The 15,457-nt window shown below is 37.9% G+C and overlaps 1 protein-coding gene across 1 annotated transcript in view; it reads right to left on the bottom strand.

Moving 5' to 3' along the window:
• ABCA13 (ATP-binding cassette, sub-family A (ABC1), member 13) overlaps window positions 1-15,457 on the bottom strand; it is a 184,527-nt gene that overhangs the window by 150,793 nt on the left and 18,277 nt on the right. Inside the window, 10 exon segments of the mRNA XM_040696008.1 lie at window positions 987-1,180; window positions 1,559-1,735; window positions 1,972-2,066; window positions 2,741-2,868; window positions 4,149-4,345; window positions 5,474-5,638; window positions 7,790-7,923; window positions 9,668-9,783; window positions 12,350-12,513; window positions 14,571-14,599. Of these exon segments, the coding sequence (XP_040551942.1) occupies window positions 987-1,180; window positions 1,559-1,735; window positions 1,972-2,066; window positions 2,741-2,868; window positions 4,149-4,345; window positions 5,474-5,638; window positions 7,790-7,923; window positions 9,668-9,783; window positions 12,350-12,513; window positions 14,571-14,599 (1,399 nt within the window).

Raw genomic sequence — 15,457 nt, 5'->3', positions numbered from 1 at the left:
ATTAGCTTGTGAATACATGCAGTTTCTCTGCAAACCTTTAGCTAAACTTATTACTATTTTATGCACATGGATGGTGCTATTGACTTCAGAAAATAAGCAAATAGGCCAATGTCCATGCCACATTCCTTTTCCCATTTCTTTACTGAAGCAGCATAGTTATTATGCCACTCTAAGCACAACTGTATCACTACACAGAGGTTTTTGAGCAGAAAGAAATTCTAAAATGCCTTTTATGAGACATCAACAAGGTTCTCTTATTCAAAAGCAGCATTTTGAAATTGAAAACAATACCAAGAAATGCTGCTGCTTGTCCTGAGTATGCCTTTGCATTAATCAGCAAACAGAACACCCTGCATAACAATAGCAAACAATAACAAAGCTTTTCTTGCTCTTCAATGTTACTTAAACACAAACTTCTGCTCTCAGGGGCCTCTTAGCTCTATTAGTACTTTCAATGCTCATAAAATAAGATGTAAAACTAATAGTCTTGCTGGCAATTTCAAGTGTACTTAGAAACACAAGGGGCAATCAACCATCAACAAACAGCAAAAGGGACAAAAAGTGATATAAATCTTCTAAGGTCTAAAATGTTATTAATATTTGTGGATTTAATCTCTACTGCCAATTCAGTTCATGGAATTTCTGACATTCTTGACTGCTTAGACTTAATGGTATCATTGCTTTATTAGTAAATTCCTCCATTAAGTTTCTTACATTCATCAGTAATCCAGGCAAATTTGTGAGAAGACAACTACGGTTGTGATCTTAGGCATCTTCCCACAGTAAACGTAACTCTACATTAACAGCATGACACTCATGCTTCACATAGCTAAACAATAATATAATAATTTAAAGCAATTTATTGATATAGAGATTTGTTTATATAATAAACAGAGGTTTAACCCTATTATCTATTCATTTACTCATTATAGTACCTTATTCCTTGCTGGCATCAGTACCTTTATGTACATCTGAGAGATACATACAGTGAGAAGAGAAGCTGTTCCTCACAAGAGCTGAAATGGACATCCTCCTCTGAGCTCAGCAATGGATCGGTATCACAGTAATAAGCATAATTTTCAGCTAGCTCTTCTTCTATTTCTTGCCATCCCAAATAATCATCCACTACTGAATCTGGCAGGTTCTGTTGTCCCTGAGTTACTTTCTGCAGAAGCAGGACCTTTCATGGTAAACAGAGCAGTAGTGTGAAACCAGGAAAAGGCAAACTCCCCTGAGATTTTGGTCCTGATTCTTGGGTTTATGCAACAGTGTTCTTGAAATCCAACATAAAACACATTTAATGTTCAGGGTTTCAAGTCTTCTCTTTCTGGAAACCACAGCTACATAACTTGTCTGAAACATCACATTCACCCTACAGGACCACATGCACTTTTCCCCCAGGCTCGTTCTAATCATTTTAAGTAATCAGTTACACTCACTCATTAACAGCAAACACTAAGCAGCAAGCTATAGCCCTTGTTAATTTATGTCATTTTGTAATCCCTATATAAATAAGGCACTGCAAGCAGAATTTAAACAAGAATTCAGAAATACTTACAGCTTCCCTTAGTGACTGGAGCTGGTTGCTTTGCTTGAAAGCCACCTTCGAGTCATTGCCAGTGCACATATATATGGCTAAATTATCAGTGGTATCAGATATCTGTGGATGCCTGAGGGCCTTCCCAAACATTGTAAGCACATCAGCACAGACATAGGAAGTGTTGCTCATCAACATCTAAAATGTAGAGAACACACTGCAACTTTAAAAATGCACTAGAGGATAAAGTAATAGATTTAATTAACACTCCATTTTAACTTCTCAAATTGAATATAAAATTTAAAAGATCAAAAGAAGTACAAAGTTGGACTAAAATGTTGCAGAATGAGAAGTTAGATATTCTACTTAGCAAGTACTATGCACCCTGTGTAGCCTTATGAGAGCTAACAGACAGATATCAAATCACAGCATACCTGTTTTAGCTCCACAAAAAGGTTTTTGATGTCCAGATGAATAGATTCATTTCTTTGGGTAAAGGGAATCAGTTTCTCCAGGCTATGTAAAGCTTCTGTAAGACAGACCCCCATCACCACAGACAAAAAAATATGTAACCTACAGTGATTCAGGAGTAGGAAAATAAACTATGCATGACATGGTTTTAAAAACACAGCAGTTGGAGAGACAAAAGTTCCAAGCTGATTAAGATGATTCCGTAGCCCAAAGCACGTGACACAATCTACTACTCCTGTGAGGGTCAAAGACTGTTTCCCCTTCCTGCACACCCTTACTGGAAAAGGTTCAAGACACAACAGAAAGACCAGTACTATTACACCAACAAAGCATGATCTTATCCTCTTTCACAGTTATATTAGAGTAGCTCCACTGACTTCAAGCTTTCATGATTTTCATGAGAGGAAACTGCGGTCCTGTGCAGGCTTCTAATCCTTGATAATGTAGATAAATTTGGACACTTTCCATATGTAACTACTGATTTAGCTTGCAAATTCTTTTGAAATACAGAAAGGTTGCCTAATTCTGTAAACACCCAAGCAAAACTGTAATCTCACTCTTCTCAAGTAAAAGACAATCCCAGAAATGTTAGAAGGTCATGTTAGGGCCTGCCAAAACCAGAAGCCCAATAGAGACAAGGTTGCCACACACACACATACAAACACATAGTGGATCCCTGCGATAACTGCCTTTGGACACTGCAAGTAAGGAGTAACCACCATGCATCTTTACCATCAGTGAAGTTTAAATACTGCGATACTACGTTCCTCAGAGCTCCATCTACCAGGCGTAATCTCTTCACAACAGACCACTGAGGCACAGCCTGCAGCACACCCTGCATCTTCTTCAGATATAGGATTCTGCAAACAAAAGTAGTGGAGTACAAAACTGTTGTGTGCAATAAGTAAAAAGGTAAAAGTTGCTGGAAAACTGTTATTTATTACTGCGTAGACCCTCTACCATCTGTATCTTCTTACAAGGCAGCACTATAGCAGTTTCCTTGTATAAAAACAAACTAAATTCCAAAACATCTGCTAACTATTGAACAGTTTGACTGCAATTCTCTCTCAACAGTAGATTATGGATTTTACAAAAGCTTTGGCACACTAAGAAAGGAGCAAAATACCAAAGAACCCTTCTGACTCACAGCACTCAATGATGAGTCTCCCAAGTTAGGAATGCAACTAGTTTTAACAAACAAGTCTACTTTTCTCAGACTCATTTCCCTAAAGGACGAAAACTTTAATACAATGAAAGATTTACCTGCAATCATCTCCTTTCCTTCTTTTCACAGCAAAACATGGGAAAGTTTTCTACAAAAAAAGTTCATTTTCCATCAAGTCTCTTACCAAAATTAAAAAAATAAGGTTACAAACAGTCAAAGCTGGGAAAAAGAAGCACTGATTGCTATTCCATTTGAGGCTGCTGGGTTATAAAACCCTGTGTTTAAGTCTCACATTCATTTGTATGCTTAGAAAAGATGCTTTTCTATTTTTCTGCTCAGATATTTTTGGAAATGGAAAAAGGTCTATGCCCACTTTGTAAGTGAATTAAACCAGCAATAAATCCACAGAACCAAAGGTTGTGTGATCACCTCCTACTTGTGGGTGTACTGTACAGAAGCTCTTTATAGCTTTCAGATTTATCTTCAAACACGTAGTATTACACTATAATTCTGTTCTCCATAGGAGGCTTCTGCTCAAGATCTCCTTTGAAAACTAATGCAAGCACAATCTCTACGACAAAAAATCCAATACAATTCTGATGCACTAGACCTGCTGTGCATGAGTAGATTGATCCTAAGGAAGACTTGCATGAGAAACATTACCAAGTCACAGCAATTATTTGTGGGAATCATACTCTGTAAAACAATGTAAAGCACTCAGACCCTAATTCATCATGCTGCTTGTTTCTGTAAGTGCTGATAATGTACTCAGGTCTTCTACAAATTTCTTAATTTCTTTTTCAGAACATGTATGCATTAAAGCAATTATCTGACTGCATATGTGGTTTTGAATTACAAAGTGAGAAATAAGAAAATCACAAAACAGAAGTCAGAGATTAAATGGAATGTGAAAATAAATATTAAGTTTAATTGGAACTTTGTAATACAAATTGAAGAAAGGTAACTACAACTTACAGATCATGAGGTGCAGTATATTCTTCTGAAAAATAAGCTTGTGATTTCTTATCCCACTGCTGGATCAGGGTAATTTCTGAGACAATTTTCCTGGCCTCTCTGTTTTCTAGCAGCTGAGACATTAAATCGGCCATGATTCTTTCAAGTTCTGAAAGAAGATTCTGAGAGTGGCTGCTGCTGAACCATTGCTCAAATACCTAACAGATTGAAGGCAAACCAGAACACACATTGTTAGAGAATCAAAGCTTACTTATTTAGACAATACACAGACTTTGCATGTTTTTGTTGCATTTTTGTTGTGTGCATGTTTGTTTCTTCAATAAAGGGGAAGCCCCATCATTCTGGATGTCCCATTACACAATCAAATGAAAAAGAAACTTGCATGCTCCCATTGTGTAGCCTAGAATAAAGCCCATCAAGGCCTAGCAAAGCCCTCAGACTGCCTTCATATGCTCTGCCATTATCCTTCCAAAGTGCCCAGTGGTTATAACAGAATTTTTGCTACAACCAGCTCACCAAGGGAACTCCCAGAGGCCGACAGCTGACAGTACTTCCTTATGATAGCAACATCACCTTGCAAACAGCTATAAACCATGTCTGGAATTTTTACTGGATGGCTAAAATAGTCATTAGTCTTGGCAAACACATTAAGTGATGATTTTGAGTCACCATAGACCAGTAAAACTTTTATCAAAGGAGAAAATGAAGGCTACATTTTTAAATAAACTCCAGTTTTATATGCTTCCTGTGGACAACATTGCAAAAATTGCAAGAGAGCAGCTTAATATACAGATAACATGTTTTAAAATGTTTTAAATGAAAGAACTGTAGTGTTTTCCTTAAGGAACATCTGTCACCATAGAGACCGCATGCCCTGCTGTTTTGCCAGAGCAGAATTTGAAGATGCTATCCTGGAGATTTACTCTTATTTGCACCTCAACACGCTTGAGTCACTATTGCCTGAGATAGTGGAGGAGAATTAAAAATGAATACTATATTCCACTTTCAGTTTTGCCCAAATACAGGCTCAGGTGAGACAGTAAATTGGTTTTCCTTCTGTCAGAACTCTGCAGCAGCATATGTTTCACTATACTCCCTATCCAATTTCAATCCCGCATTTGAGTTAATGAGAAAATCTGATTAATACATGGTAATAGATTACACTTCTACTGTAACTGTTATTTATAAGAATTATCACTTTCTGTTATTAGTAAAATGAAAAAAGTTCACAGCAACAATATTTAATATCTAACTCAGATCTTTTAACAGAGTCACTGTTGACAGCCTACACGCAAAAATTAATAGATTAAATTCCCAAAGCCTACCTGTGCATAGAGTCTGAGCTTGCTGACAGCATGGATAAGATACAGTTTGGCCTCTTGCCATGTGGAAATACAGCTTTCTTCATTATTCTCTTTGTTTGCTTCATCTCCTGGCACACTGGACAGAGCAGAGCACACAAACTGCTCCAGTGTCTCTCCTGTGGGAATCTGGCAGGGACACAAGAAAAGGATAAGTATGTCAGAGAGCTACTGAGTGTTATCTCTGCTATCAATTTACTTATCTAATGAAAAGGAACATCAAAGCTCATTTAATTCAGCTTAGTGTTCTTGCGTACCCCAAATGCAGAGCCCCATGGCCCCATTATGATACCTGTGCACTAGGCAGAATAACTAGACTTGTCTACAAGAAATTTTCATCCTGTACCTACACCAGTGTTGCTACTTCAACACCCGTGTTGTCAGTGAAATAACTTGACAATTAGATAGCATACCTACACTATAATTTTGCACTGGAATAATTATAAAGGAGCAACTTCACAAATATAAAAATTATTGCTGTATAAAGCATTCAGTACACTGACACCATCTCAATGATTACATACAGCAGACAATTTTAAAATTAAAGTTGGTAGATTTCAGTAACGTGACCAAGGGGACAGACCTTTCTCCTGATAGCCTGACTTCTAAATTCAGTGCTGAAAGATTTATTATTCTAGATCGTATAAATTTTATGAATGCTTTCTAAAATAATTTAGTACATCTTAAATCTTCCTAATAGTGTCTTTCTGAGGTACTTTCCATCCTAACCTCTTTCAACTGTAACTGGATGTACTGAAAGTTTTGTGGCTGTGTTGACACCAAACCACCTTGGACATTAGATACAGAACTGAAGTCCTCAGAACAGACATTGTCCAGGCTTGAGTACCTTTCTTCATACCTTTTGAGGGCCTTCAGCGTCCTAACACAAGCACACAATATGAAGATATTGGCTTAATCTATAAACAGTTAATAAGTGAGTGGCCAGGGATTACACAGCCTACCATGGCTGCTGTCAAATATTTGGTTGAGTTGATCACACTGGCCATCAGTGATGTCATTAAAAGGCCATTCAAAGGAGCTTTGTTTATTGTTGTTTATTTTTCTTTATTTGTTAATATAATCCACCCATTTGTGTAAATCACCTGTTTTTATAATGAGCTGCTTGCAAAAACAACTCCAGACTAAACCTGGTAAAGAGCAAAGAGATTTCTGACAATTACTGGCATGCTCTATTCAAAGACTGGACTTTCGTAGAAATTTAACAGATGTTTCAAGCGTTCTACAGATCAAAGAACATCACAGGAGATCATGTTGATCCAGGAGAAACAGAAAAGCCCTCTCTGAGATGAAATTTTTCCTTCAAAATTTGACACACCACTGAGACACCTCATCAGTCAAGTACACTCATACCAAGACCGCACAGCTAAGAAGAAAGGTACATCAACAGTCCTGATATGGACACAGAAGAGACAGGCATTCTTTGCTCAACAAAGATGAAAAATGCTGGCTGTCAAATGAATCCAGGCAACTTCAAATCTAGGATTTATTTTAAAAGTTTTGCAGAGTAAGACAAAATTCTCTGCAGGATTGCATAATAAGCTCAGGACATTGCCATCCTCAGTGGTAACTCCAGAGAAGCATAAATTCATTAATATATACAATATATACAAGTAGATCTACCAGAACGTTTGTGTATACAAATTCTAGCTGATGCTAAACGTATTTATTTTGAAGGGAATTAAGATAGGACTTTTAGCAGTGTCATAGCTGCTTCACACCTTCACAAACTTCGTCTGTAATTTCAGTAAAAACATGAATTGTTCTTTACACATTGTTTCATTTCTTGCAACCCATAGATTTATTTCAGAACAAGTGATTTGTCAATAAAAGTGATTGCTATCTTGATCATAATGGAAACAAAGTCATCACTGCAACTTCTATAAGGCAACACAGTTCAGAGGGGCAATTCAAAATTTAACATTGTTATTAAATAGTCTTTTGATTCAATCATTTGATTCTTCATATAAAAAGAAATCCCTTAGTCATAGATGGCTTCAAGTGATTAGTCATGCTGCTAGCTAACCACATATAGTGGTGCAAATATCTGCTGAATAAAGCTTAAAAAAATTGGATTCAAGTTGAAAGCTTGGCTGGTAACATTCAACCAAGTCCTTTGCCTTCTGGTAGAATAAGTCATGCTTTTGCCTGCCTTTCAAATATACTATTATAGTTTCTGTAAGGCATGAAAAAAATGCCTTCAGGAATTCCCACCAGGAAATAAAAACAGAGGAAAGAAAAACATTTATTCAAGTTGTTTACCTTTGTAAATTGTGCTGTATAACTTAGAAGTTTCTTAACGTGAAGATCATCAAAACTGAATCTGGATTCAAGTTCTGCTCTGACAGCATGTGGATTCCACAAAATATCCTCTAGAGAAAGATTATACTGAAAACCTGAAGGAAAAAAAAGATAAACCCTCATTAATATAATTCCTACTGCTATTTCTTGATATATCAAGCTTCATGAGGTTCACAGATGATGTTTCCAGCTTCTGGGGGGAGGGAGGTGGAACACAAACAGGAGCAATTTAACACCTGTTTTACTGGATAAAGTCCCAGATCGCATTAGAAGCATGGCAAGGTCAGCTAATCTGATGATATCCACCAGCTGTTGATAGTATCATGACAAGATGACCCTGCACAGTGACTGACAGCAGATCCAGCAGTTTGCCATTCTGAACTAGGTGCTCAGATACATGTACCTGTGCAAATGTGTGCTTATGGGCTTAAAATGAACTACTTTTGATAGAGAGGGAACTAGGAGAACACTAGTTGCACTTTAAAAACAGGTCTGCATAAAAAAAGACACTATTTCTGAATCTGGTGACACAGATCACCAAGGATTTGCAGGAAGGCTATATCACACCTCTGCTGCAGTAAGAGACATGGAAAAAAGAAAGTCATTTTGCATTGCTAGTTTGAAACAGTCCTAGTGAATAAGTGGGGGCAGTAATATATGTACCCAGCTCTCACACAGTCTTGTCTAGCCCACAGAGAAGCATGGAACTGCAGAATACCTCTGCAATAAGAGCTAGATAGCAGCACACTAAGGTCTGCCTGGTTTGCTATCAGTATACCTGTTAATTGCACTACACATCAGCTTCCTAGCATTAAACTTTCTTCATTCTCTATCTTTAAGATAAACCCTGAACTGTCATAAATGTCTGAATGTTTGGTTACGAGCATATCGAAGAAGCCACAGCTTTTCTAACTTTCTAATTTGGAGTTCCCATTGCACATTTGCTTTCACATAGCCTTTATTTTTTCAAGCGAGGAAGTTTTTAAAATAGCCTCCCAACATCAGGCTTTGGGTTTTCTTCTCAAAGAACATGCTACAGAATGTACCAATCAGCCCATACGATTCCTGTAGCTGAGATGAAAGGAGCAAGTCAAAAATACTTGCCGGACACACAAACTCTGCTTTAAGAACAAATAATAGCAGTGACCTGTGTGCAGACCCAGAGAATTAAAGCACACCCTCCGCACAAGGGCTCGAGCGAACACCTTTCTACCACTTCAGTCTTGTTTCTGACAGTGGGAGAGGGATTTAAACCACACACAATGCTTGGCCTGACTTTCTATGCAGAGCAGACAGCTGCAGCCTGATATCTAGTTGTGCTTCTCCAGACAGTTTACCGGTGAAACTTATTCCTGACATTATCTGGAAGAGTTGTCCTGGGCCCAGTCTACCTTCTCCATTTCTACTCAATTCCCATAATCATGCAGTAGATGAGGAGCCTCTCAGCTACAATCAGAATTTATGATACCAAAGAATGAAGAAAAAAGTAAAACAGCCATAGCGTTTAGCATGCATGTCCAAAGCAAGAGACTATCCCTCTATCAAATGGAAGAGGTTGCTCTTTGTAGTGATTTAGCTTTTCTCCAAAACTCACCACTGAATGATCATTATAAGCATGATACATTAGGTCATAAAAGTTGCCATGGTCTGATGAAATGTAGTTATTAGCATGTAGACAACAGATAAAGAAATGAGTTAGTGCTAGAACAATGTAGTTCAATACTTAAACTTTTCATGTTAGGAGCTTAGCAGCAATCGCCTCAGTTAGCAGTATCATATATTCCCAGTATGCATATGAGCTACTTTCAAAAAAAAAACCATCTGAAGCAAATTCCTTACCCTCCAAGTTCCTCTCCTGCACTGATGCAGCAGTTAAATTCAGAGCAATTTTCACCACTTCACGGAAAGTCTGTCCCAGTGGCATGACAGCTAAATCCTTCAATGATACTAAGGTACTGAAAGTGAAAATAAAACAACAACAACAACAAAAAATCAAGCTCTCCATACACACAGAACTGAAAGGGCTTGGTGGAAAAAGATGAAGCTCAAGCAGCTGAATATTAAAATATATAGTTATTGCTGAAAAAAGTGAACTTCTGTTAAATTATGTTTTTAAATCAAAATATCACAAGGTGAGATTTTACAGTTAGAGTTTCACCCACTTCTCATTAAGAAAATGAAAGAGATATATCAGCGTTCTCAGGAACGAGGGACAGAAAAGGAAGGAAATATGAGTTAAAAATGAGAACCACAAGAGTGCTAAAACACCCAGTCTTCCCTGCAGCAAGACAGCAGGATGGATATAGAATGCCTATTTTATTTCCACTCAATCTGCAGAGGAAAAAAACATTTAAAGCAACAGCACAAGTATTCTCACAGCAAATTAGAGCAAATTACAGAATATGTTAATAAAAATATATCTGTTGAATTTCTTACAACTACCAGTTTCAGTCCCCTTAGCTGTTAATTTTTATTGATGTTAATGTAGCTGTAATTTACTACTTAAATTTTATGTTAAACTTTTTAGTTATTTCCTATAATGTATCCCTCTGTTACTAAGCAAATAAAAATCCAGCTTTTCTAGACTGGATCAGCAGCTGCAGAAACACTTCTTTAAGAAGTGAGAATACTCTCACAACACTAACTTACCTGAATAGGCATGAAAAGTACTGGACCAGGCCATGTCTCAACCAGACAGTTTACTGTCCCCTCACAGAAAACACAAGACAAGGGCAAACACATTTTTCTTTCTTTCTTTAAGCTTTTGGGTTGGCTTTTAGTTGTCTCTTTTTGTCTAGTGGGCTACTGTCTGGTAAGTACCTCTGAGAGCATAAGATAGATGGTATGGGGCAAGGAAGCAGGAGAAGTTGTAAATTTAGAATCCTCTCTGCTAACTAAATTCTGCCTGAACTAGGACCTCTGTCTAGAAATGTAAGTCAGAAATATGAGGACAGTCACAAGGTGAGCATTGGTTTTTTTTGTGGTTTCGTTTCCAAATGTTATTATTTACAGAAAATTCTGTCATTGAAGGGCACCAACACTGTAAAAAAGCCATAAAGTAATAAATGAAAATAAATATAAGCCAAATCTCTTGCCATTAATTCCTTGTGGACTGACCCAGCTACCACCAAGTACCCACACATCTGCTCATACCCTTCTCCCCACCTCTCACTCTGACCTTCCTATGAGCTCAGGGTAGAAGAAAGCGCTGCTGAGATTATACTATCAGGTTAGTGGCTTGACCCAGCACAGCAGCCAGTGGTTACTGTGATCTTTGGCCATTGCTGCTGAAGAAGATGAAAATGATAACCACAAGCTTACGGTCAAGTTTCTGTGTTAGGAACGCTCAGTCTCTGAATGAGTTCACAAACCTGTAAGAAAAGTCTTCTGCTCTGGGGGGTACTGACCTGAGCCTAGCTATTCAGCCTGCCCACATCCCTCTTGTAGGGCCTTCCTACTCCAGGCAGATCGACACTTCCTCCCAATTTGGTGTCATGTGCAAACTTACTGAGGGTGAACTCAGTGCCCGCATCCAGGTCATCAATAAAGATAACGAACAGGGCAGGCCTCAGTACCAACCCCTGGGGAGCACCACTCATGACCAGTTGCCAGCAGGATGTGATTCTGATTTACCACCACTCTCTGAGCCCAGACATCCAGCCAGTTCTTTACTCCCCAGTTTCAAAAATACCTTATGCTATCATATCCTTCATACCTTTTTTTTTTTTAACTAAGAAAAAGACAGTGAGATGTTAAAAGGTAAGCAGCAACAGTTGGCATTCAAAGTCTTTAGGCCTCTGCTGACCATTGAATAAGGCTGGTGACATTTGTGGCCAGACTTGCACAGGCAGACAGGTTTGGTGGCCTCCCAAAGCCTTACAAGTCTGTCACTGAATTCAGTGAACAATTTCTTATCACCTATTACAATTACCTACTTTGGCAAAAGTATTTCTGACTTCAAGGTTTCCTTATTTCAATGAAAATTCCTGTAGCTTATTTTGTATTCTGTTCTTCTGATACCACAGGGTCTCCCTCTGAATCCAACTGCCCTTTATCTGAGGCAGAAACTATCACATCCAGAATACAGTCCTTCGGATTTTTTCTTAGTGCTTCTTTTCTTGCAACAGGAACAAGAGTCTTGAGAAATGCAATGGAGTCATTTTTCTGATATTGTACGACACATATGTATTAAGCTGATTACAATTCCAATTGTGATTTTCTTACATTCATATGTAAATAATCTTTTGGAGAATCCCAAAGCACGTGGTAAACTTTAAAGCCATTTCTAACATGAACCTACTTTTTTCCTTGGGAATTACTGCTGAGCTAGACGGAGATTTAAAAAACAGTTATGAAATACTCAGAATGGGTGTAAGCACCCGCAATGTCTCTTATAAAAGCAGCACATGGTCAACAGAAAAATTCACCTTCCTTGCATGTTAAGAATACTGATTAAGTAGCCTGTAAAAAGAACAAGAATTTCAGGTAAAATGTTAAAAGAGAGTATTTAGAAGTACTTACTTTTTAATAACTTCTAGAAACTGTGCTATGGCAGCTAATCCATCCTCTGTATATAAGCTCTTTGATTCAAGGTGAGGGAGAGAATGCAGAAGGTTCCAGAAAGATGGCTGTTTGTACAGGTTTTCTATTTTAGAAATGATTTCTTCTGCTTCATTCAAATCCATCTTCATGTGAGGAAAACACATTTACACATGACACTTGCATTAGCAGAGAAAATCAGCAGGTGTCTGCTACTTCCCCAACCCTGTTGAACTTAAAACTATTACAAATATTTTGTAAGTATGAAGTGTACCCTCTAACTTCATTAATTCACATCATCATTTTGGTGATACTTTGAACTAAGTTACTTTGAACTAGTTATCTTGCACATGACTTTGTCTGTTCTGGTGGTGAATGGAACTGGGAGAAAATCTGAGTAATCTTTCTGCTCAGAAGTGCAAGGAGACATTATACTCACTGAAAGAGAAGGGTTGCCTATGATATCTCAAACACAAAGAGCTCTTTAGTATGCCATTGAACTTTAAGCCTAACGATAAAGGGCAGCATCCTGCCAAGGACATGCCATTCTCACCTCACAGCTCCTCCCACGGTGCTTGGATAGGTGTCAAATACTGGTTGGTGAAAATGGCCTTTGAAAGATTAACTGACTGGGGTAAAAGAACACAAAGCACATCTTTTGTAGGACTAAACTATCAGATGCCCGTGCAAAACACAGGATTTATCGCTGCTGTTCATTATCCAGCCCTCATTTATCTAGCTTAATGTTTCAATAGAGCTCTTTTGGATCATAGTAACATGAGAGACATTCTACTAAAAGATGCTTGCATATGCTAGCTGTTAATAACAATACACTTCTTTCAGATTGTCACACTCTACTCTACCCTTATAAGGCCCCCCTCTGGAGTACAGTGCCCAAAGCCTGGGGCCCTAAGCACATGAAGGATGTGGAGCCGTTGGAGAGGGTCCACACGAAGGCCACGAGGATCAGAGGGCTGGAACACCTCTCCTATGAAGAAAGGTTGAGGGAGTTGGGCTTATTCAGCTTTGAGAAGACTCCAGGGAGAGTTCATTGCAGTCTTTCAGTATTTGAAGGGAACTTACAAGCAAGAGTGGGACCAACGTTTTACACGGTCTGATAGTGATAGGACAAGGGGCAGTGGCTTTCAACTGAAAGAGGGGAGATTTGGGTTAGATGTTAGGAAGCAATTTTTTTTACTCAGAAGGTGGTGAGGCGCTGGCACAGCTGCCCAGAGAAGCTGTGGGTGCCCCATCCCTGGAGGTGTTCAAGGCCAGGTTGTCCCTGTCCCTGGGCAGCCTGAGCTGGTGGAGGGCAGCCCTGCCCATGGCAGGGGAATTGGAACTAAGAGATCTTTAAGATCCATTCCAAGCCAAAACATTCTATTATTCTATGATGTGATTAATAAAGTTCTATCTGATCAAGTAGCTTTTGAGCAATTGACAAATATTACTGTGAAAATGCTATCCAATTTCTAGTTATGAATTGAAACTGTAGGTCTCATGAAATTGCAAGCTGTAATCAATTAACTATGGAGAAAAAATAATTTTTCAATATTTTGAAGTAAAACCACTGTTCTGCAAAAGGTAAAACATTGACAGCAATGGAAATCCACTAACATGCCTACTGAGTCATCCTTGTTCTGTTGAGATTGCAGAGGTGGAAAGGCTGCACAGAGCCCAAATTCACGTGACTTCCAGAAGGAATTATGCTACATCTTACAAACCTGCCTTCCTTTACTCCCACCTTACTCTTCATGTTGTATTTATTGCATCATAAATCTGAATTCAAAGTAATCTCCAACCAAGAGGCCCATCTTCTCAGTTTCACTATAATCTTTTCCTAAGGTTTTAGGGTTTTTTATTTTGTTTTCAAATAATAAGCACACTTTAAGAGTTGCTTCTAAGATGTTTTGTAATATGATTTTATAGAACTACTCAAAGTTTGGCAGACAGAGTTTTAAATAGCTCCAAATAAATATCTAGCCTTTAAAAGCTGTGGATTTTCGTTACTAACAACCTAGAGTTGTTTAAATCAGTACACAGGAAACCACTGAAACATCCAAGATAATTTTTCCTTCAGCAATATAACAATTTTTTTAAAGGTAGTTTACTGAAACCTGACAGGATAGAAATTTCTAACTGTTACAATATAAGACACTTAAAAAAATAGAACTATTTAGAAATAAAATGTAGAAGTACTTACAGTAAGAAAAGTGGTGCCGTTATGAAGTCCTGTAAAATGAGATATTTTTCCTTTACAAAGAGGCATTATTAACCTCAGAAAATCTATTTTATAAGTAATAGCAAGTAGTAAACAAAGTATACTATTAAAGGAGAAAACAGGTGCAAAACAAGTAATATTGTAGAAAGTTAGTGAGCCACAAATTTTCTATGCTTTCCAGTATTCTTACAGTTATCACAGAAACAAAAGAAAATGCATTACCATTCACTTTTCAGTAAGACAAAATCAGCAGATCAACTACTAGATGAATGTATTAGCCCCCACAGAGCCAGGTATAAAAACAACTGCTTCACCTCAATCTTCCTGCTTGAAATCACAACCACCTGCTACACAGCAAGTATATGATGAGTACAGATGAGCAGTATGAGTGGGAGCAGAGTGGGGAAAGTCAGAACATGGTGTTTCCAATCTCACTCTTTTAGTTCAAGGCTGATTTGATCCCCTAAGGGTCACAAGGTTCGAGAAAACAGGCATCCTATCCTTGTGATCTCCTACTAAAACAGATATAACTGGGAAGACATGCTAGGTATGTTACCCAAACCAACAGATCTTTCTTGCTAAACCCTGATAGTTATTCTTGAACGCACACTAGACTAAGTAACTGTATACTCCAATTAATAATGATTATCTTTAAACCTTCACCACAAAGTATTTTCTTAACAATCAAGTAATAAAACAAGAGTACAGCTCCAGAAAGCTGAGATTTTAGAACAGCCACAGTAATAATAATCACTAAAGTGGCTTTTATTTTTGTATCTGCAAAACTTGAGTTTGCTAATTTTATTTAAGATAGAAGTATTCCTTTGACTGTTATCAAACAAAGCAATTCATTACTAGAAAGATCACAA

The sequence above is a fragment of the Gallus gallus genome, chromosome 2, assembly GCF_016699485.2.
Source record: "Gallus gallus isolate bGalGal1 chromosome 2, bGalGal1.mat.broiler.GRCg7b, whole genome shotgun sequence".
NCBI lineage: Eukaryota > Metazoa > Chordata > Aves > Galliformes > Phasianidae > Gallus > Gallus gallus.
This window is presented reverse-complemented; position numbering and strand designations above follow the sequence as displayed.